At 40.3% G+C, this 24,316-nt stretch overlaps 1 protein-coding gene across 7 annotated transcripts in view; it reads right to left on the bottom strand.

The window, feature by feature from the left end:
* Positions 1–22,446, bottom strand: part of Nrg3 (neuregulin 3) — a 1,011,712-nt gene extending 989,266 nt beyond the window's left edge. For all 7 annotated transcript variants that reach the window (XM_076834824.1, XM_076834821.1, XM_076834825.1 and 4 more), the window contains exon 1: positions 21,615–22,446. In XM_076834824.1, coding sequence (XP_076690939.1) covers positions 21,615–22,446 — 832 coding nt within the window. The remainder of the gene's footprint in view (positions 1–21,614) is intronic.
* Positions 22,447–24,316: the final 1,870 nt, after the last annotated feature.

The following is a 24,316-nucleotide window of genomic DNA, read 5'->3' as shown; positions in this document are numbered from 1 at the left end:
ATTTTGCAAATTTATTACCAATGCTTATTTTCTAAAATAATTCATGCATAACTATAGTTACATATGATTTTGAACTTGCTTTCCATACTGCACATACTATTTTTTCTCATGCTATGATTTTAAAGAGTAATTTGTAATGACTTTACAGTAGAAAATCTGTGTTAGCAAACCTTCACAAGTATTTCTGTGATGAATTTCCTTGAACACACATAACAACTCTTTAAATGCATTTTATTTATTTTAGAGAGAAGACTAAATGTGAAATTACTGAACAAAGGACACATGCTGGAATATTTCACATGAAAGGATACACACTGAAATCTTTCACATCAAATCACACTCCAACCCATTTTGCACTGCCTTTAATAAGGCTGGGTATCATAATAAAAATTATTGCCAAATTGTCAGAGGCAGGAAATGTTTAGATTTGTTGTAAACATTTTTTCCCAGATATTAGATTTCACCAATCCTCAAGACAGGGAGGGGATCCTTCAACCTGAGTCAGTGCCTAGACTCAGGTTGAAGGATTTCTAGTATTTGGCCAGTCCATAAGGAGCTACCTGGGATCTGCCCTCTCTTGCTTTCTTGAGGGGTAAGGTCTGCTCTTCTGTGGGGATGAATGCAGGGAGTTGGATGGTGTTAGCCTCCCACTCCCACTGAGTCCTGTGACTCTTATCCTCGCTGCTTCAAAGCTTGACCTTCACTCACTTCCTTTCCTTTTCTTCTCCACAGGATAAGGTGTGTGTGGTTCTACTGGGTGCTTCCCCTTCCTTGTTCCAAGGCCACTATCCTCACTGGATCAGCAGGTCCTCCCCTCCTTTCTTTGGCTTTATCTGTCCAAAGATTCTCCCAAGGATCTTCATAGAAAGTACTGAAGCCTGCCACTCTCCCCTCTTCCAAAAAGGGGATTCTGATTGGTCTACAATGGGGTCTGGGCACATGTAAAATATATATGTTTATTTATTTATGTCTTTCCCTTATGATTCAAAATGCAGGCAGGGTTGAGGAGTACTATACCATCCTCCCTGCACTGGATCTACAAGTAACTCCACAGTTCACTTGGTGTGGTATTTTCTGTCACTGGTTTCCAGCATTGATGAGGGTCTCCACATCCACTCTCCTGTACCACCATCCTTTTTGCTATAGAGGTTTTTCAGTGCATACACACTCTATCCAATTACCTTCCATAAATATCCAAATGCACATCAAAGTCTTTCATCTGGATCCCCCATACCTGTATATTCTCAGCACCACCATCTCAGATAATGATATTACTATTGCCCCTCTTTTGCAGGAGGGAGTCTTGATTACTCTTTACTGTTTTGCTTTCCATGTAAGTCCTTTCTCTTACCCTCCAAGACACATTCAGTTTAACAGTGAATCATTCCCACCATGCCTTCCTTCTAGTCTAGGCTGTGGATCTCTTGACTGGAACCTGACAGTGGCCTTGTACTTGTCTTCCTGCCTAGGCGTGACCCTCTGGAATGCAGCTCCACACAGCATCCAAGGTAGCCTTTGTAAAACAAGGTTTATCAGAACCTTCTTCTACCTCACCCCCTGTGGTTTTTATTACAACAAAAACCAAGTCCAAATTCTTTATGTATCTTACCTTTTCAACCTCTTCCACTTCACCCCCTCACTCTTTGCCATGTTAATGATGTTCAGGGACACTGGCCATTTTTTTTTTTTTTTTTTTTTTGTCTTTTAAGAGCCTTGAATTTTATGTTTCATCTTTCTGGTACCCTTCTGCCCCCAGGAATTCCTGTATGTGGCTTCCTTTCATCATTTGGGACTCAGTTCAAGTATCACTCCCTCAGCTAAAGCTTCAAGGAGCAGCTGTATAAATTCAAACTTTCTGCGTCACTATCCTGTTCAGCATTTCACCAACGTAGAAATTCTTACTGTCTTCTGACTTCTTTACTAGAATGCAAGCTCCAGGAAGGCCAATGCTGAAGTCAATCTTCACTGTTATGCAGCCCTCCTGCTGGGTTCCTAAGACAGCATCTGGCAATAGTAGGTGCTTAATAAGTCAATGGAAAATAAGTCAATGGAGACAGGCTGTGTGGAAGAGGAATGAGGTATGTTTGCTTATGTCACTAACTTATCTGAAAAGATTCATTTCACCATAAGCCATGATAAACATTTTTTTATCTCGCAATGTTTCAATATAAACAGAATCAAAGCCCTAAATTTTCATCCTTCGGATATTAAATTTACTATGTTAGGATTTTTTTTTAAAAAAAAAATATTTATATAGAAAAAAAGAAAATGAGGAGAGACTGGGAAAAAAGTCAATGAGATGAATTTTAGCTTTCTCCAGAAAGATAAATCATCTTACTTTATCTAAGCATATGAAATCTTGCTTAAGAGTTTGCAAAATCTATCAAGATACACTTTGGAAGAAATGCTTCAGAAGAGTATTCTCAGCACTGAAAATCATTTCTTAAGAACAATCAATGTGAAGAGACGGCATGAGATAGGATGGCAAGAAAATGAAAGCAAGGGTTCTTCAGGCTTTGGAAGCATATTTCCTCTTCTTCTGTGTTTAGTGTCAGAAATTGAGATATCAAAGATTGACACAGAGTTTGGTTTCAAACTGAGCATCCCTCACTTCCGGGGCAATCATACAGAAAGGGCATGCTGGTTAAGTCGGCCGTTTTCAAATGCTGAGAAATTCATGTCCAGATGCCTGAAAATGGATATATATTTTTTTTCTATGCAGCACTGTTGTGGGATTTAAATTTTCACAGCATCATTCTCTTCCTCTCTACATTGCTTTCTAGCTTGAAACTGTTCCTACATTTAGCATTTAACATTTAAGATTAAATTTAGTTCTCAAATTTAAATTTGGAATTAGTCCACGATATGCAATAATGTTCAGCCTTTTATAATGATTTCAATTTGCCCTAGTTCCCACATATCCAAACACTCCTTGGCTTCCAATTTGTGAGTACTAATTTGTGCAGCACCTTGGTGTATAAGATGGTTTCATATCTATAGAATTTGTACCAGCCTTATCTGCTAGGAGGGAGTCATTATCTTAGTTTTTGCAAATACAGAAAAAGAAGGCTTGTGCCAACTCAGGTATAGGTATTCATATAAAGCAAAACATGGATTCAACCTCATCTTCCTGAGTGATACCCATGGCCACTTCTATAGAATGTATTCATGTTCTCTTCTCTCCCTCCCCCCCCCACACACACTACACTCACATCATTAAGAGTATAACTATGATCAAAAGAAAAATAACAACTATTCCATGCATTCCAATTCTAATTGCTGATTTTCAACCTAATTAGATGGTAATAGCATCAGAGAGGGGAAAACAAAACACAAAATTAACATCCACATTAAATGAAATCCAACAAACAGTCCACTGAATTAAATTGGTAGGGGTTCCCTTTGGGCAGCTGGTTTAAGAACGCAGATGGTATTTGGACCAAATCCAAATGTTCAGGTCTATCAATTTTAGTATTGTGATTAGAATTTATTGATCTGTGAAATAACATTTTTAAAGCTTTTATTTATGGCAAAAAAAAAAAAACATAAGAAAGGAAGGAAGGAAAATGTTAAGACAACACCCCTCAATCTATAAACTGTAATGCTTAAAGAATAGATCAGCAGAGCCTTAATGGAGATGGATTTTAAATCCAAATCAAATTAATTTCTGGTTGGAGTGTTAGTGGTATTCTAAAGAGGCATCTCAGCTTGTCCATCCTATGCAGGTAATCAGAGCACTGGGTCTCCCTATGTGCCATGGAGATGACTGCAAAGGAAAGGAAATCAAATGCCAAAAATCAAGGAGCAACAGGATGCTGGTATGGCCCCTCTCTTTCTCAATTGGTTCTATTTTTATAATGTGACATTTGAAAAGCCAGTGTCACTTGGTGATTTCATGTTCACCCACCTCTAAACCACCCTTAGAGCTCACTGGGTTTCCATGGTACTTATTAGCAGGAACAGCAGTAGACTTGTGGTTGCCGGAGGCATCGGCTGTTGCCAAGCCCAGGTGCAGAACACTTAGGCCGCACCTCCCTGGAAGCAGAGCCTCCTCTCCAGCTCTGCACCCACACCACAGAGCAGAATAGTAGAAAACAGCACACTCAGAGAATACAACACTGAGGATGTCTTACAAAGTAAAGAGGAGGGGGAAGCAGTTCCCAAGTACTGATTAAACTCTGAGAAAGCTGCAATGTAAGACCTCCAGACCATTTGAAATTATTATTTTTGATTTGTGTATGTCCATGCACTTGAGTCTCTATTATGGACTAAACTGTATCCCCCCATTCATATCTTGAAACCCTAACGCTCAATACCTTGGTGGGTGACTGTATTCAGATATAAGCAAATGTGATTAATTCAAAATGAAGATTTGAGGGTAGACCCTAATCCAGTCAGACTGAAGACCTTCTGAGAAGTTTGTACACAGAGAAGTTTGTGCACAGATGTATGTGCACAGAGGAAAAGACCACATGGAGACACTGAGCGGCAATGACCAATGCCAGCCAGGGGGAAAGGACCCAAAAGAAAGCAAACCTGCCTTTGATGCCTTGATCTTGAACTTTCAGCTTCCAAAACTTGGAGAAAATGAATTTCTGTTGCCTGGGCTATCCAGTGTGTGGTACTTTGTGACGCAGCCTAAGCTGATAACTGTAGTGTCTCTCTGTGAGCACTTAGTCAAGAACAGCCGCACCTTATCCATTGCCTGCTGAATCTATCCTCTGTCCACAACACAGCTATTGGTTTTCTGGACACAATTTGTTATAGAATTTCTTGGGGCAGTCTTAGAAGTTCTAGGCTCCCCTCTACCTAGGAGCATCCCAGGCTGCAATGAATCCCTGGTTGATGCAAAGAGAAGTCAGGTCCCAACAACTGTGCAGGCAGGAGAGACTCGATGCCCTCGCTCCACAACAACTAGTGAACAAGGTTCACCCTTACTTGTAATTAGAGAAATGTAGCCTAAAACACCAACAAGATACTCTTCTAAAACTGTTTGGCAAATGTTCTTTTAAAATATTTTTATTAGTTGTTGATGAAAATTTTTTATTTTATTTATTTATTTGTATGTGGTGCTGAGAATGGAACCCAGTACCTTGCACATGCTAGGCAAGCGCTCTACCACTGAGCCACAATCCCAGTCCGGCAAATGTTTTGTTTACTGTATTGCTAATGACATGTGACACCTAGGACCACAGGGGTTTGTGGTCATTCTGACACTCTGCTGGCAAGAACCTGAATTGCTCAATCTTCCTGGGTAAGAATTTAGAAATTTCAGGTTAAATAAATAAATATGACGATGAAGTACTCTTTTTGTATTACACATAGGCCCCCAAATTTTCATTCCATGCTGTGAATGTCTGAAGAAGAATTTTATATAATAGTGACCAAATTACAATAAACTAGATCTCCAACAAATGATAAGCTGATTATATTTGAATAGATTAATATATTTCAGCATAGAGCTATTAAAGATAGGACTTGAGGTGTTTTGATGTGGAAATAAAGACTTTAACTACAAAAAGCTATCTTAAAAAGAGTATTAGAATATATTTTATTTTTATATATAAAGTACACATTCATAAATCAAAAAAGCATGGGCTAATTAACATTCAACAAAATCATAACAATAATTACCTCTGTGTGTTAGAGCTACAGTTAAGTATTACTTTTTTCTTGCTGCTTATATTTTCTAATTTTGTATCGTGAGCACAGCCTATATAATAATGAATAAAGGTAAGTGAAAAAAATAAGAGTATTGAATAACCACATTGAGTTTGAAATAAATGTCATCTAACTCTGCTACAGGTCACAGTTGTGTTCTAATTCAATTAATGAGATCATACTCTGATTTCCAAACCTCATGACAACCAACACAAGAGGACTCAGTGTTCCACAGGAAGACACATTCATAACATAACTCTAGAGATGGTGTTCTTGGTCCTCTGTTCTTATAACACTGTAAGATTCAGCAACTAGGACATCTGTTTAATGAAGGGGATCAAATACTATGATTGTATCTAGATTCAGATGAATTTGTTTTCATTTATTTATTTATTTGTTTATTTGTTGATATGGGGGATTAAATCCAGGGGTGCTTAAACACTGAGTCATACCCCAACACTTTTTATTTTTTTTATTTTGAGACAAGGTATCACTAAGTTGCTTAGGACTTCACTAAGTTAAAGATACTGGCTTTGAACTGTTGATCCTTCCACCTCAGCTTCCCAAGTCCCTGGGATTATTGGCATGCACCAGCATGCCTGACTCAGATGAATTTATTTATACTTCCAAATAAAGTACTTGATGTATGGCAGTAATTTCCCTTATTATTGGAATCCATTTACATATATGTGTATAGATATATAATATACACATGATATATATATATATATGTATATATATGTATATATATAGTATGTGTGTGTGAGTATGTGTGTCTGTATGTATGCACACTAGGGGAAGGATAAAGTTGCAAACAAGCAAATTTCACCTGACTTTAGGATGTAATCAATTCCCATCTAACCCCATCTATGTAACACACCAAAACAGAGATATTCCAAATGATAAAATGATAAACTATTAAATATCCTATCAAAAATATACTACAAACAAGCAAAAGTACTGTGTGTGTGTGTGTGTGTGTGTGTGTAGGTAGGTAGGTAGGAAGAAAGAGAGTTGTAAGGAGAGTGGCAGGGAAAGGGAGAGCCCTTTTATCAAGTGAGTGATTCAAAAAAATCCCACCAAGATTTTTTTTTTTAACTTTTAATATTTATTTTTTAGTTTTCAGCGGACACAACATCTTTGTTTGTATGTGGTGCTGAGGATCGAACCCGGGCCGCACGCATGCCAGGCGAGCGCACTACCGCTTGAGCCACATCCCCAGCCCCTCCCACCAAGATTTTAATCTCAAATTTAGACCCTTGGCTTCCCAGAATCATTGCCACAAGGAGACTCAGGGAGCATCCTGTCTAGCATCCAAATTTAAAGAAGAACCCGAGGCCAGAGATCAAATAGTTTATCCTGAGGTCTCAACTAAATAGCAGATCTGAGCCTACATTCTCCAACCAGGTCAGGACTTCCCACTGTGCCTTAATTACTTTTCTCCCTTTCAAACCCCCTCTTCTAAGTCTCTTCTTTCCAATTTTCCATGGAAGCAAAGAAGAACACATACATAAAACAATGCCAAGTTTATGTGAAGTCAGTTTCTGGAAACTACCTCCTAGAACCACCAGAGGATCTTTGCCACGTTCAACAAGATCTTTTGTTAACAGATTAAAAAATGAAAGAGCATCAAAGAAAAAGCAGCAGTAGTACAGAAGACATATGGAGATGAGGTAACACACTTGCATAATCTACAAACATCTAAATCCATATCTGGACACCTAAAAGTAGGTTGTATTGCCAATGGCATGATGCTGCCCACACCAAACCTTACAGCTGGCACAGGATCAGGAAGCAGGGCCATACACCTTCCTTGTTTGAATTTCTTTCTCCCATTACACATGGCAGCAATCCTTCTTCAACTAAAAGCAGAAATATCCTCACACATTAAAGCAGTCCAACTTTTCTGGCCTGAAAGCATCTCTATTTCCTGAGGGTCAAGAGGTTTACCTGATTGCATGTAACTGATAATTGAGGATTAAAGTGGACTACCCAGCACCAGCAGTGAAAAGAAATTGATGAGACAGATGGAGTACTCCTCTGAAAATGTAGCATGTGTTATCTATTTTAATGCAATTCATTTCATACCTTGTAGCTGATAGCTGGAAGAACAGGGGGAAGAAAAGATTTTCTTTGGCAAAGTGATAAGTTTGGGGAAATGTTAGAAAATTCAATACTAAACTTCAGCAAAGTTTTTGAGTTTAAAAGTACCACTGGCCAAAGATCACCCTTTCAATGGCTTGCTCATATAGAGACTCTCCCTCCCTGCAGCATAAAGAGCTCATGGGCTGGCAATTTAATTCAATTTTCACAATGGGAATGCAATACATAAAGACATTTTGTAGCAAGCAATTAAAGTCTCCAAATCCTAACACTTAGATATGCAGCTATTTTATGGCAACCAGGATGAAGGACATATATATTCACTTTGAAAGTTCTGCAGTTGTACAAATGTATTGTGGAGTACCAAAGAGCTGAAAGTTGCAAAAATATGTTTGGTATGTATTTATTTTTAATAAAAGGATTAAAAAATATAAAAATCATAGAAAGAGTTAATTTTGAAAAATGTTAGATATGTATAAAACCTTGCTCAGATAAAATTATTCCAATGTTTTCTCTTTAAGATTTCTTTTCAATATCAATGTTCAAACAAAACATTCACATTGTTGCTTCCTAGCATCACAAAGTTCATCCATAACACATGAAAGTCCATTCATTCATGTATTCATTCATTCACAATTTTTAATTTTGGATCAGTTTTGCAAATTTCTCCCCTCCAAGGAAACCCCTGTTGCTTCTAGTATATCCAACTAACTGACAGGCTTACACCCTTCCTTGCCATTCTAGAAGGTGATTACTTAGGCAGCAGTCCTTGCAGAGTTCAAATGCAGAAAGCCTATCAGAGGGCACCCGGCAGGAGACTGTGCTTCCTCAGCAGCCTGGTCTACTTGACCTCTTGTCTTTGGGGTTAACATTTTTGTGTTATCTAGTCATTTAGAAGTAATAGAGCTCCTTAGACTTTTACAACACTCAGCCATTTGCAGTGCATTGTAGGAAACAGCATTTCATTATTTATCATAAATTACTCAGAGCTGCTCACAATGAAAGATGAGCATCAGTGAGGTACCACAGAGAAGGTCATTTGGAAGCTTGCAAAACCAAGCGCTAAAGGAGTAACACAGATTCAAGACAGATTTTGCTAAAATCCTTATCTACTTCTCTGCCATCCTTTCGAAAAACATCTCTTCTAACCAAATACACAGATATGAACAAATAACTAAGAAATTTACCTTGATCTAAGTCAATAAAATAAATCAACTGAAAATATTCCAAGCAAATAACACTAGTATATGTCAGCTGGCATATTGTAAATGTTGATATCAGTGAAAATTATCTGATCAGTGAAAAATATAGGAGAGATGCTGTTAGCTATTAATGCTAATTTAGCATTTGCACTTACACAGAGCGGTAGCCCCTCTATCTGGTACCAGCTGGCAACCAAGTAAGCCAGCGAGAGTGATGAACCTGATTCTCATCCGAAGATCCTGTATGGTGAACAAAGAGGGCGACATCTAATTTTAGCTGTCAGTATGTAAATGCACAGATGTGGTTCTCCCATCTATGGCAGGAGCCCTCCTGCAGGCCATATGAAAGCCTCATCTTATACAGCCCTACAGATCTTTCCTCTCTTATTCCTCACTGTGACAAGAGCAGAGAGGGAATCAACAATGTCATATTCCTTTTGAATGCTATGCAATTTCAGCATTGAATCCCAAAAGGTGCTGAGTGGATTCTGGAAAGAGAGGATCCCAGATGGAACCAAAGGGTGATGCAGCAATCAATTCAGAAAGGAGTTTTGCCTCTAAAAAATCTGAAGGCAGCCACAGGTTAATTTAGGTGAAGCAGTGCAATCAAGAGTTTCTTCTTGTTATTCTCCTTGTGTCTCTACTTGCAAATTTTTAGATATTCGAAAGCTGTTATTTTGGGTTAAATCTAGGGCTGTGTTGATGTGACTCTGGATAAACTAAACATCCTTAAAACACAGCAATTCATCTGCCTTTTGGAGCACTTTGAGGCAGCATTGGAATGAAGTCAACACTTAAAATATATCCCCACACAAATCAGAGACCACATCTGTAAATAATTTGGTACAAGTCAGACTTGGAGAATCTTTAAAATCCATTGCCCATCCTTCCTCCCAAGTCATCCTGGAGATCTAACATCTTCTGAAAATACCACAAATATTATCACTTCCTTGCATCAATCCTGACTATGGCTTAACTTAGCAGCCTAGTTATGTCCACCCCAATGCACTTCCACCTCCTTAATCAGGTCCTGCTCCAAGGAAAGGTGAGGCTGCCACCTTAGTTTCCAAAGAGGCCCTGTCTGCACCAGCTGGACCCCGCACTAGATCATTGGGGCAAGAACATGCAGACTTCTACAGTTGTTAATGGATTCTGTCTCTCTTGGCCTTACTTCTCTATTACTCTGAGGAAATTCTCCTTTGAAAATTTCTTTGTCGGCAATGATTACTACTTTCTGAAATGGCCCAATACACTTTCTATGTTGGAATCATGTTTCAGCAATTCATTATTCTTTGGTACATACATTCTGATCTTCTCAACAAAAGCATAGATGCAAATGGTGAAATGTCCTTCTTGTGTGTCACACACTTTACTGTTTATAGAACTGGGATAAGTCCATTCTCAGGATACAAGGATGGTATTATATGTGTAAGATATGTAAAAAATGGCAACTTCAGCTGTTATCAGAAACACTCCTAACAGGACACAAAAGGTTTTACTTAATATAAACACAAAGTATCCATTCAAAAAGGCTGAAGTCTTAAAGGAGGGTGGCTGTCTGTCTGTGGTCTCTCCAATCAAGATCATAAAAAATGAAGCTGCTGAAACCAGGAAGACCTTGTTTGCATGTATTAGGCAATGGGCCATGAGAAGCAAATCCTCAGACCTAGGATCAAGGGTATATAAATGGGAAAATCCTCGAATGCAGAACACCATGCTGGCTCTATGCAATGGTAAAGGCCAAAGAAATGTTTCAAAAAATTCCCTTTACTTTTTGAAATTTGTATTGATGTATACAAAATGTGCACAAATCATAAGAATACATGTTGATAAACTTTTAATTGAACTCACTCATATGACTAGATCCCAGATCTAGAAGTATAATATTGTCAGTACCCCTAAGCCCCACAACTTGGGTCCTCCTTTTCAAAAATAAACTTGATCTTGACTTCTCATTGTTAAACATTATATAAACAGATCCATAATTTTGTTCTGGCTCTTTTTGCTCATCATTGGGTTTGTGAAATACTTGAGGGACTTGGAGCACAGTTCAGCATGTGACCTGTTACTTGTCCCTTTCCAATGGCTTGTGGACTAAAATCCAACAATACATGTAGCCTTTTCCTTTTATTTCATCCTTGAACTATACCAGGTAATTAATTCATTAATATACAGACACTTGATTGATTCATTTTGGCTATATTCAGCCATAGCACTACTACTAAAGTTCTCCAACATCTGCAGACTAGAAGAGCCATTAAGTAACTCATTATACTTCCACCATCATCCATATCCTCAAATGATCAAGGCTAATATCAAAGGCCCAGGTAAACCACTCAGCTTTCAATAAGGCATTATTTCCCATGAGCACATGAAAATGTGTTAGTATTTCTATACACAAGCATCTCACAGCAGGAATCCAACTGTCAATACTTCAGTGCTGATTCCACCAATTAAGACACAAATTCTTAAAGAAAAAAAATCTAAAATCTTCACAGAAGCAAGACCAATAATTCAACTGATCCATGGAGATTATTCTTTACTTTTTCAAAAGTTTTACAACTTTGAATTAGAGAGAACTCATGACCACTAATGAAAAATTCGCCAATACGAAAAAAAAGGACAAATTAAATACCATTCCTATTCCACAATCCAGAAACAATCAACAATTTTTTGAATTTAGTTACTATATATTAAATCTGTTAATCTACATAGCTTAATATAATCAGCATCCTATTTAATTTTCTATCCAAAGTCTTAGGTAGTAATAAATATTTTCCAATATTCTTAAAATTACAAAAAAATGTAATGATTTCATAATACCTATTATGTAAACAAAAATCTATTTTATTATTTATTATATTTAACCTTAAATGTACATGATTTAATACACATAAATGCCAAATACTTGTTACAGATTTCAAGGTTTTTGCTTGAGTAAATATCTATTGTTTTTCTTGTGGAAAACCATACACACAATGTATGCTGTGATTTTTCAGGTTCAGTTTATTCATTGCAGAGAGAAGGATTAAAGCCACATGTAAAACAACCCAAGCACAGCCTTCTTATAAATATATCAATATATCTTCACTTGCTTGCATAATCAATTTTTGAAGTGGCTTATCTTTATGGAGTATTTCCAATGCAATCCACTTAGTTTCAATAGAAACCACAATCAATTCATTGGTTTTCATAATATTTAAATACAATACCTAATTACAGTACCAAGAACAGTCAACATAAACAGGTTCTGGGGCTGACATAACTTACACTGTAAACACAGCTCTGGTTTAGTGAAGGAAGAAGTCTTCCCATTTGTGACTATTCAGTACAGCATAAGCATTTGTCAGTTATTAAATATAAAATAGCAACATATTGAAGAGTCAGTTAAAGAGAATTAAGTCAAAATAGCATTTAATATAAACATTTCTGCACCCTATTTTTTCTTTTTTATTCCTAGAGTCTCTAAATGTTGTCAACATGCCAACAAAAACTTTTTTTATATGTACAACAAATTTGCTCCTCCTCTTTATGAACATAGCTGTTACTCTTTGTGGCCTTTTTTGATATACCAGTTTCTCGACATTACAATCTTCCTATCTTTAAGCATGCTATTCAAACACTATCACATAAACTTGCTACTTCACTGGTTTCCATTTTCTTTTTATAAGTTTGCAAAAGTATTGATTCCAATCATATTTCACTCAACTAACAGCAACTTTTCTTCTTTTAACTAAAAAGAACTTCAATATACAAAAATGTCAAATAACTAAGAATAAGTGAATCTACTTTGGGGTATTCCCTTTGCAGAATATTAGAGTTTCATCAATATTCCTCCTCATAGAACTCTTGGACAGTCAATCGTAGGAATCTTGCAGTCTGGCTCCAAAATGGAATTGGGGTGTTCTGGAGAAGACTGCGTATGATGAAACTCCCATCATTTCCTTAGTAGGGCCCACATCTTAGTGACTACAGCCATGGAAGGCTATCACTCCAAATCTTCCCTGACACATTGCCATTGATCAGTCTCAGCATATGATGCAGTAACTGCTATAATCAAAAATACATTTGGAATGGGCTGAGAAGAAAATTTTGACTGAATTTTAGGAAGCAGAGAAATAAAGTCTGTAACAGTTTTCTGTCAGTGTTATATTGAATTACCTGCAAGCAATCATAGGATAAAATAGTTAAGAAGACAAAAGAATAGAAGTGTGAAGATGAGGATTTTTGCTAAATTTCTAGCAATCTGTTGTACAATATAGTACCTATACTTAACAATATGGTATTGCGTATTTCTAAAAATGTTTAGATAAATCTCATGTTAAGTGTGCCTATCTCAAAAAATAAAACAAGGAAATTCTTGGTGATCATGGGTATATTCTGTATTGCACATTGATTGCATTGATGGTATCATGGGTATATGTGTATGTCCAAACTCATCGAAATGTACACATTAAATACATGCAATTTTTATTTATAAGTCATACCTCAATAAAGTTACAAGAAAAAGAAGTTTAAAGGAATACATTCTTTCTCTTTTGTTGAAACATCTCCAGAGCTTCTCCTTGGATTAAAAACCAGGGCAATTTCTGCAGTCAGAAAGGCTCTCTCAGGATACAAGGATGGTATTATATGTGTAAGATACCACAGAATAAACAGAAAGGCTCTCTTTTACTCGACCAGATGTGCCATTTATGAATTTATAATATCAAATGTCACTATGTATAGTAAGAGATTGAAAGGAGCAATGACCACAGATATGGCAACATTATATCAATGGATTAGGAATTGGGTTGGGAACCATTACCTGCACAATCTGCTTATCTTCCTGATCATCCAAATTATGCATATTATTCATGTCCTAGACAAAGTATATAACCACTCTAAGCCCATTTCCATTATCTGTATGATTAAGATAGGGGTGCATGGGCCACAGGTTTGTCTTTGAATATATTTGTCTTTGAATCTGTATTTAAAAAACAAACCAGATTTAAAAAATTTCCTGGCACACAGCAAGACTCCCCATAGCTCTCATTTTTATTATTACCTAAATTCTCAAGCCCCTTCCAATCCTGAGATTCTGTGAATAATCCTTCCGTGTTATTAAAAGTAAAATTTAAGATTCACAAATCCAGAGAATGTGATTCTAAAATGATGAGGGTGTGAGTTTTTTTCCTTTAGTGAATTTCCAACTCCCTGGAAATTCACCAGACAATCATGACTTGGGTTGTAGGTAGCCTTGGGAAGGTTATCTTAGGGGGCAGACAAATATGTTCCGTTATAATAGCAGAAGATTGATGCTATTCTCATAACCCTGCCTATGAGGTGCTTATGCCAAAGTAGTTGCATGGAACTCAGATTTCCTTTTCTTAAAAATTTGAAAATGTTCTCGTAGACCCTACGGCATTCATGATACACCCTATCACCTGTTTAAAAAAAAAAATGCCTCAAAGAAAAAAATCTCATTGGAGGCTGTTAAACATCTGTTATTAAGCTTACTAACAGAATACAGTTTTGCAGATTACTTTCTAACTAATCTCATCTTATGCTCAGGAAAGGTAATATATGTTTTATGTACAATCCCTAACCTGTTTTAAAAAAAAACTTATAATCACATAAAATGTAATACTTTGAAATAATTTTCAGGATGAAGTTTAACCTGCAGATAGATATTTTTGAAATGTTAATGTTGCTATTTCTAGGAAAAAAAAAGATTTTTGGCTTAAATTCTATCCAAAGCTTGAAAGACCCAATGATAATAATATTGTGTAGGAATGTCACAAAGGGGAGGGAGCCTTTAGGGCATTCTTTCTTTCATTAAGAATCTTCAGATTTCTGTAGATTTCAGATTTCCAGATGATTCAGCAATCTCACTGATTTTATCCCCCAATTTTGGTTCTTCTCTGTGATAAACATATATACAAATGAGGCTTTTACAAATATCTAACAAGCAAATATCGCTAATGGGAAAGTGGGCTACCTTTTGGGACTAAACTTCAAAGCTGACTTGAGGTAGATTTCCATACCTCATTTTGGTGTACCACAGGAGAGAACCAGGGCAATAAAAGAGCAACAATCTCTCATTGTGATGAAAGATCTCCGAAACTGGGGAGCAAACCAGTCCCAATATTTCAACTAAATTCAATGGCCTGATGTGCTCTTGGATGAAAATAATCAATCTACCCACTTCCCATTTCACTGCTATAAAAACAGTAGTGTTAATGAGCTCTTTTGGGAGTGGGTGTTATTGGCATCACCCTCATGGTCCCACAGGAGGAAGTTAAAGTTCTGAGAATGAATCTACTTTGTAAGGCTACTCAACTATCTTACAATACAAGGACCCAGGTTTTTGGTATTTTTGCTTTGTTCTTTTTATTTTGTTTTTTATAGGTATCTTTGTTGCTATTCTAGCAAAGTCCCTAACAAATATAGTAAGGACTAATACCCACTTTCAATAATGTTACCTACTGAAGATGACAATTTCTTGAACTAACTTTCGTCAACCAACTTGTTGTCACCACTTCCCTTCTCCACTGCTTTTGAGGAAACTATGACACAGGACAGAACATAGCCACCAGGATGGATGCAAAAATGCCTGCACCTCCCTGCAGCTGCCAGTTGAGTTATTTGCTTACCTACATCAGTTGGGGTAAAAACCTTATTTATGCCAGTTGTTTTGGCTATGATGAAATTTAGTTAAATATTATATACACCAATGATTTTGGGGAATGAAAGGTAACTGTGATTTCTTTAAAAATGTAGTTGGATACTTTGAAGAAAATCCAAAAGATGAGTTGTTTTGTATTTTTAGAAAGAAAGAAGGAAGAAAAGAGAGAAAGAGAAAGAAGACAAGAAAAAAAGGAGAAGAAAATGACTCTGGGAAAAAAAAGATATGGGGGAAAAAAAAACTAAGAAAGATTTCCAGGGCATGGAGATAGTATAATGTCTGTGAATAATCTGCATTAATATGGAGATTCCTTCACTATTGTCTTTAAAGAAGAAACAGAAGTATGGCATTTAAAAATGCTAAACTTAAACCAGTAGACACATACAAAATGTCTTGGCCTTAGGTCAAGATATGAGAGAATTTATGCTTTTTAGGTTCAGTTTTATGTAAATAATCTCCTTAAGGAAATTTTACTATATAAACTTTTCAAATCAAATAATTCACTACCAGCATTTCAAGTCCTCCAAATAGACGTTTAATAAATGAAGTAAAAAATTATAATGCATGCCATGAATTTTGAAAATTGAACTATATAAACACATATAAGAACTTATGTTCAAATATACAACTGTGTTGTGGAATGAGATAAGTGACATCAAAAGTTATATGATTTCCCATCAATCTACATGGGAAAATAAATAGCTATTAGTCTTCCACCAAGTTTATAGAACCCTTATTTTTTTTTTATAAAAAACACCAAGACATTTAAGCAATTACCTAAACAAATATTATTTTTAAATTTCTATATCAACTTAAACAGTTCAACATTTCTTATCAAGGGGACAATTTATTTAAAATAACTTGAAACGACATGAAGTTATTAAGACAAAGAAAATTTATTGAGTAGTGCTGGTATTATAGGCTAAGAAATAAAGGTCTAAAAAAATCAAAAATGCATAAAATCTTCAGTGAACAGTAGTGAAAGGAAAAAATACAAACTTTGTTACAATTTAAATGAATAGGAAACAACTCCTGGATATGCTTTCACTCTGACATTACAAAGTTGAGTCCATTACAAACTGAGTGCCTTCCTGCCTTCTGCCTTCACTGTGTACCTGGTTCTGGATCTTTCCTAGGTGTAGGTGAGTAGAGTTTCTAGAATCTCAAAACAGTGGTATTTGTCAAGGTAACGCCAGTGCTGTGCCTACACAGGTCTGAAGATAAAAACAGATTGAAAGAATGCGAGATGAATTTCAGTTCTATTCAGAAGCAATTCCAAAGCATTTTGAAGACTTAGATTTATGACTTTTCCCTTGCTCTTATATATTTCAGGGCCAACTTTTATGTTCCATTTTCGACAACCCAGATAGAATATTGAGATATGCTTGGTAGTGAATATGAGAGGTTATGAGAAAAAAAAAATTCTACCAAAGAAATAAATTGAAAATCGGTTTTCTTTTTATTGTGGTAAGACCAGAAGGAAGGGCTGGGAAGATCCACAAGGGAGGAGAGATTTTGTTCCTATGCACACTGGATTGCCCAGAATGGCACTGATTCAAACTCTGAAAAAAAAAAAAAAAAAAGAAAGAAAGAAAGAAAAAAAAAAACTCTGCTTGTGACTCAGTCTAGATTTAGAAAAGCTGAGCTTTTTAGTAACAGTGAGAAAAATTGACAAAATTTGTTTATTTCTGTTGATTTTTTTTCTTCTTATAAATTTGTGGATCAACACTGTATTTTAAAGTCTATCCAGGAAAACAGCACAAATACAAATGTGGATTCACAAATCAAACCTTCAAAAGGGACTCTTCACTAGCAAAATCACCTCAAGAAGAAAGTTTAAACCACTTTGTCTTAATGCACTAAGACCAAACTCAAAGAGCCCCCCAAAGTCTTGCCAACCTATGTCTAACCTTGCTAGTTTTTATTGTTGGTTTTGTTCTGTTGTTGTAGTGGTGGTGGTTATTATTTTGTTGTTCTTATTGCTGTTACTATTGTTGGACTATGAAACTCAACTTAAGTATCCAAAGAGCAAAACTGTACAGTGAACTGATTAAAGCAGAAAAGTCCCATAATCCCAGCATGAAGGCCAAAGGAAATTAAAACATACTCAAATAGCAGCAAGCACTCATAAAAAAGCTCACAACTGGACTGCATAAGAAATATTGATCTTCAGCTTTGAATATTCTCACTTTAGCTACTATGTATGATTGGGGTCAGTACCCTCTATGCTGGAATTCCTTTGAAGGCCTTGACTCATATAGACAGAACATCAGGTTCAGGGTAACTTTATTTAAGTGAACTACATCTGAGCCTGCTTACAAAAGAACCAAGAATATTCTTATTGAAGTGAAGGAGTGGAGATGTTGGAAAGAATAAACAGGAAAATTACTGATGTCACCAATGCTTTTTAAAATTGCAATAGGTGTGATTGGGTAAAGTTTTATTTAAATAGACTTGAGTAAATGAAAATTGTCTCCATATCTTGTTTAAACTTCACTGATCCATTTACATTCATTTCTTTTCTAAATACTATTCAATTTTTGGAATATTATTCATTGGAAATAACTATATAACCTTCAAAATATGACCCTAAAAATAGCCCATTAAAAGGTGCTTTTTGTCTTTGTACTTGAATTTAGCTGGTGACTCTGGCCTTTTACATGCCAAGCAGTGCTTTCAGATGAGTAAAAGAATTCTAAGACTCCACTGGCTTTAGCAACTCTGTGCAAATGTTTCTAATTTAAAAATACAATTCCAAATGCTAGAAAATAGAAAAAGGCTGTTTGTATACTGGACAAAAGTCAGTGTTCTCCCTTATATAGGGTCCTGCCTTTAGCTTGAAAAATTTGAAAACTAACCTACACTTCAGACACAAAATGATTCAAAGAGACTTTGAGAAAAATAATCACCTAGTAGCAATATTTTTAAGATATTTGTCTTTAAAGATTCTGAAGGGAAGGCAAGTATTGGCCTACAGAGAAACCAAAAGATTTCAGGGACATGCAGGGAACTTTTGGTATAGATCATGGCTCAAGAAACAAGAATCAAATTCTAAGCTCTCATCCTCCTGCTGTATAAGTACAATCATTTTTTCTTCAATTCTACACAAAATTATTAACAGTATTCTACACTGAACCTTCCTCACTGCAAAAATAGTTTTTGCTTGCAAGGAACCTATTATCCATTAGCAAGTGTGTTTATTCTTAGTGAACAAGCTTCTTCCACTTCAAAGAGCTATGCTGCCTTTACACACAAGATCCTTCTGATTGCTCGAAGATGAACACAAAGAAATTTATTCTTTAAGCCTTGAGATGTTCAACTCAAGAGCCAAGACTCTGGCCATTAAAGAATTTGTGGGTTAGTCTCACAAAAATAGAGCATCATCTGTATCTGTCCTCAGGTGCCACAGCACCATCCATGACTTTCATTTAAAAGAAAAACAGAAGCCAGGAAAAAAGGAAATTTCTCTCCAGGGAACTTTAGTGACATAATCAAAACAAGTAAAAAAATATGAACGTCAGATATTCAGACAATAATTCAGCCTACAGCAGCAGTGCTGATAATCCCTTGAATGAAATCTTTATATTCTTTTGTTAATCATCCTGCAGTCTTGGATGAAAAAAATAATTAAACTATGCTTTTTCTTTAAATTACCATACAACCTATGTATTTAAACTTAAATTTTTTATGGAAACTATATAATAAACCTTTCATTAAAATTTTCCTTGTTGATGTATGCAAACCAGGTCAGTTTCTGCTGGATTTGCATACTTGGTTTTATCCCTAATTCAACTTCTTGTTAAAGGTTTAAAATGGAGAAAATGTCAGATTACAAATAAAGCAAATACTGCTTATATGTCTAGTGAACACTGACACCATTTACAGGTTTTCCCCCTCTTTTCCTTGGGGTAAGAGAGCCCTGTCAATAATCATTACTTATTAAAAAGGCTGCCATTCCCTACTACAGGATGTAGAAAGAGAGCACAGAGAGGCAGAAATAATTACCTTAGGCTTTTCTTTAAAGACCTCCCAAGAATGGAATAAAAGGAAATCAACTAAGAACATGAAATACCCCCATCATGTGCCATCTCTCCACACGCGCACACACACAAGGTTGGGAAGTACACCCACACTCCATTATTCATATCAACTGCATCAAAAGAATTCAAAAAAAAAAAAAATCTGGGGTCTTCCAGAGAGATAGACACCTATTTTCAATCCATTGAATATGCTCATACTACACTTGCAAATCCTTTATCCCTCCACAAAACTCAAGCTAGATTTGCTAAAAGGAGTCTCTAAGCACCTCCTGAGAAAATGTGCTCTTAGAAATGACTGCTTCAACCAAAGCAGAGAAGAGCTGCAAGTTACTGGCTCTACTGCCATTCTGGCTTGTGGCAGATTCCTTCCTTCCCCTTTCCTTCCTGTCTCCCAATTCATCTGCTAGCCTCCCCCGCCCCCCCCCCCCCATAGCAGACTATAGGCAAAAGGACTTGATTCTGGAACTTACTAACAAGTACACAAATCCTATCTTTTAAAAAAAGTTTCAAGGGTTAAATAACACTCTTGGTAAGATCACAGGTAAGTGATGTGAAAAATTACCAGATAACTGAAAGCAAACCGGGTGTTTTTACCAGCACGGAAGAGTTAATGATGAGCACTTTCTTTCTTTCCCCAGATGTTAGGGCTCAAAACAGAAATACAGTATCAAGACAGCATAACCTGACAGTTTCTGCAGAATAGGCTTGCACAGAACTTGAACTGGCATGCTGGGGGTTTGTCCTAAATAACCTTCACAGGTTGCACAAACTGTTCCCATATCCTGATCAATAGTCAGATAAAACAGGTTCCTGAGAATTCTTTAGAGTAAGAATAAGGTGAGGGGTGGGGGTGGGAGGTCAATTAGCTACCTAAAACGTTAATAAAAATAGAAAATATACACCTCCAAAACATAAAATGCTGTTTTGCTTCGGGTAATCTGGCCAGTATTGGCACCAATTGCGCCCTGGATGAACATGCTACCTCCTAAGGGTGACATGTTTCAAAAGCGTTGGATGTTCTCACCCTCCAGTGCAGAGAACTCTGTCCCAGACCGCCTATATTTTACAGGAACTGAGAGATGAGGTTCACACCCCACCTTTGGGAAAGGAACAAAAGCTAACGCTTGGCAGAAGTGTGTATTGGGGTGGGGGGAACCCTTCTCTTTCCACAGGACCTTAGAACCCTAGAGGTGGCAACTCTGCAGGGCTCCTTTCATATATCCTTCTAGTTAACTCACAGTCAGTGGACACAGAATCCAACAATCAATTTCTGTACCTTGGAATGGCTACCGAAAGGCTGAGGGGTGATCAGTTTAGCCCTTCGCCTAGGATCGCCTCCTTTCCCTACCTCCCCCAATGGTTTCTAATTAACCCTTCCAGGTCCCTGCCAGGGCTGGAAGCGTCTTCCCTACATTCTACCAACACCCCCAACAAATAGCCATTCCCCATGGGACATAACTTCCCTTTGTGGTTTATCCTCGGTAAATTTGCGAGTGCTTTCGTCCCCTTCCTTCCCAGCAGCGGGCGGGGAAAGGGTTGGGAGCTTTGGGGAAGGCCCACCCTCCCTCCCTAACCCTCTAAAGGAACCGGATCCGGGAGCTCGCCGGCAGGTCTGCAGTGAGAAGGGATCACACTGGAGTTAACCCTTTGAAAGGAGTTGGGAGATCGGTTCTCATTTGGGACCCACTAAAGTAGGACCGGTGGAGCTTGAGGATCTCCCTCCCTTTCTCATCCCCCAGACTCCACACACAGTCCCACAACAGGCCGACGCCTTTACCCTCCTTGTGACCAGTTGGAACCATCTTCCATGCTCTGCCCCAAACCTGGGATGGCGGGGAGGGGTAGGGGGGTGTTAAAGACAGGCAGCTAAGGGGAAAGACAGCAGGAGAGCAGAAAGGAAACTCGGTAGTAAATCATAGTTGAGACAGCGTGTTTACTTACGAAATTTGGGGCTGGTGATAGTTTCTGGTGTAGTGGTGGTGGAGAAGGAGGAGGAAGAGGAAGAGGAGGAAGAAGAGGCGGCAGCATCCTGAAAGGGAGACAGGGTCCAGGAGGGAGTAGAATCATGAAGGTAGGAGGAGGTAGCATATGCCGCAGTGGGCCAGGAGGGCATCGCCTGGGTACTGGGGGTTCCTGGCACTGGGGGTCGGGAGCCCAGCGTGCTGCTACTGAAGAAAGGGACGGTGGTGGACAGGACCGTCGGGGGGACCGCAGTGTTCCGTGCTGTGGTGGAGCGCGGGCTGGCCCGGATAGGCACTCGGTGCCCGGGAAAGCGAGTGGGTGCCCGCGTGATAGTGGTCAGGCGAGTACTAATCCGGTTGGGCGTCCTGGAGGAGGCGGCGCCGGCGGCGGAGGGGGTGGCGGGGGACGTGGTTGAAGTGGTGGTGGTGGTGGTCTCCATGGCCTTGGGGAAAGAGCTGGGCTTGGAAAGGAAGAAAGGGTCCTGGCCCATCCCCTTGGAGTCCACCAGGTCGGTGGGCACGTACTCCTTGACGGAGCCCACCACGATCCATTTGAGGAGCATGAGGCTGAGCCCCAAGCCGATGAAGCCGATGAACAGAGGCACCACGCACAGCCACGTCTGCTGCCGGTTCCACACGATGCAGTCGCTACAGCGTAACTCCCGGGGGGGCTCGGCCGCCCCTTCGCCGCCGCCGTCCGGGCCCCCGCCCGCCGCCGCCGCCGCCGCAGCCGCCGCGGTGCCCTCCTCGGCCGAGGCGGCGGCTGCCGAAGCGGCACCAGGTGGCGAGGCAGCGGCCGCCCCTTCACTCATCCTAGGAGCCGGTCTTCACCTTCGCCCCCCCGAGGGCCGCGCCAGAGGCATGGGGCCGCGCGGGCCGGGCGCGGGCGCGGGCGCGGGCTCCGGCGGCGGCGGCGGGCTCGGGCGCAGGCAGCGGCCGCGGCGGCCGCATGCAAATCGGCTCCCTGCCCCCACGCCCCTCCCCCCGAGAGGCGGGCGGCGGGCGGGGAGGAGAGGAGCGGGGGAGGGGACGCGGCCGGGGAGGGGGCGGTGAGGATCGCGGAAGAGGGGCGAGAGCGGCCCCCTGGCGCCGCCGGTCGGTCAGGGAGCGGTGGGGCGCGTTTGCAGCCCGCCAAGCGGCCTCCTGCGCGCCGGGGCCCCGCGCCCGCTGCTGCTGCTACTGCTGTCGCTGCCGCCGCTGCTGCTGCTGCCCGCCGCCTGCGTGCGCTCCAGCCGCGCCGGCATCCTCGGGGCGCCGCGCCCGGCCCGCTCCCTGGGGCGCCCGCCCGCGCCGCCGCCGGGCCGCGCACAGCCTTCAGAGGCCGAGCGGGCTGGCCGCGGGGTACCCGGCGCCGGTGGACCGCATTCCGACACAGGGGGCCGGCCTGGCCGCCGCTCGCCTAGCCCGGCGCGCCGCGTTCCTCGGCGGCTGCTCGGCGAGCCCGGGCGGTGAGGTGCACCTGTTCTTCAGCCGGCCCACAGCCAACCCTCGGCCAGCACTCTCCGGGAGAGACCAATCCGAGCACAGCGCGGAGGGCGAGCGGCCGGGCTCGCCTCGCTCCCGCCGCCCGCGGCTCTGCGCTGCCACTGCCGCCGCCGCCGCCGGAGAGTCAAACTCCAGCGAGTGACGCTGCCAGTGCCACGACCAGGGGCCGGGGGCGCCAGGGGGTGCCCGCGGGAGCAACCCAACCAGCAGGCAGAGAATTCAAAATCACGCTAAGGCGCCGCAGCCGGGTCCAGCTTGGGGAGCAAAAAGCGGGAGAACGCGTCAGGGGGTCCCGAGCGAGGCAGATCCCGGGCCAAAGGCGGTTCCAGGCAGGCTCTGACAGCCAGGCGGGTGCGGGTGTGTGTGCGGAATCGCGGCGGACGGGCTGGGATTCGGGCAGAGTAGCACCTCCCACCAACACCTAATGGTGGTTTCTTAATGCACACAAGATAAATAAATGATCCAAGCAAAACCCCGTTGGCGATGTGTGGCAAAAGCAGTTCCCGACCGATTGTGAGAAGGTCTCCTGCGCGGATCCAGTGGGGGTCAGAGACTGACGCTGCGGGGCGAACGATTGGGGGCGTGTACGGGTGGGAGGGTGCTTGTGCCATCCGCTGCCTAACTGCGTGCCATGGGTGCGGGATGCAGAGCCACCTTTGCCTCTGAGTTCCTGAGAGTAATGCTGGTGAAGCAGACGACCTTTGTGGGATCAGACCTGTCAGATCTCTCCAAGCCATTTATAACTTGCCTTAAAAAAAAAAAAAAAAAGGATTTTTTTGCCTTTAAATGTACATGTGCGCACAGGTACACACGTCACAAGACAAGCACATTTGAGAGAAAAATGTAAAACGATTTGGGTTGGTTATCTGAAATTCCGATGCCGGTTCTTTCCCTGGTGTAGGCAGGCACCTGTGTGCCTGTATCTCAGGTGCAAAGTGGTGGTACCTGTCTGGCGGTCAGGGTGGCATAGAAAAGAAAGAAGGGTAAAGAGCATTATCAGCATGGTATATGCTGATGGTGCAAAACCTCGCTTGCCAACTCTCTCGGTATTTCTTAGTCGAAAGTAGAAACCAAAGAGATGTTTTTATTCACAAGTGCCAAAAAGGAGAGGTTGAGAATGGCAGTGTCCTAGTACACCTCCCTAGCACTGTATGGAGCAGATGATGGAGCCAGCGTCCTCTTGTCCTGTCATACTCT

This window comes from Callospermophilus lateralis, chromosome 15 (assembly GCF_048772815.1).
Source record: "Callospermophilus lateralis isolate mCalLat2 chromosome 15, mCalLat2.hap1, whole genome shotgun sequence".
NCBI lineage: Eukaryota > Metazoa > Chordata > Mammalia > Rodentia > Sciuridae > Callospermophilus > Callospermophilus lateralis.
Note: the sequence above shows the minus strand (reverse complement) of the source record. Positions and strands in the feature narration are given on the sequence as shown.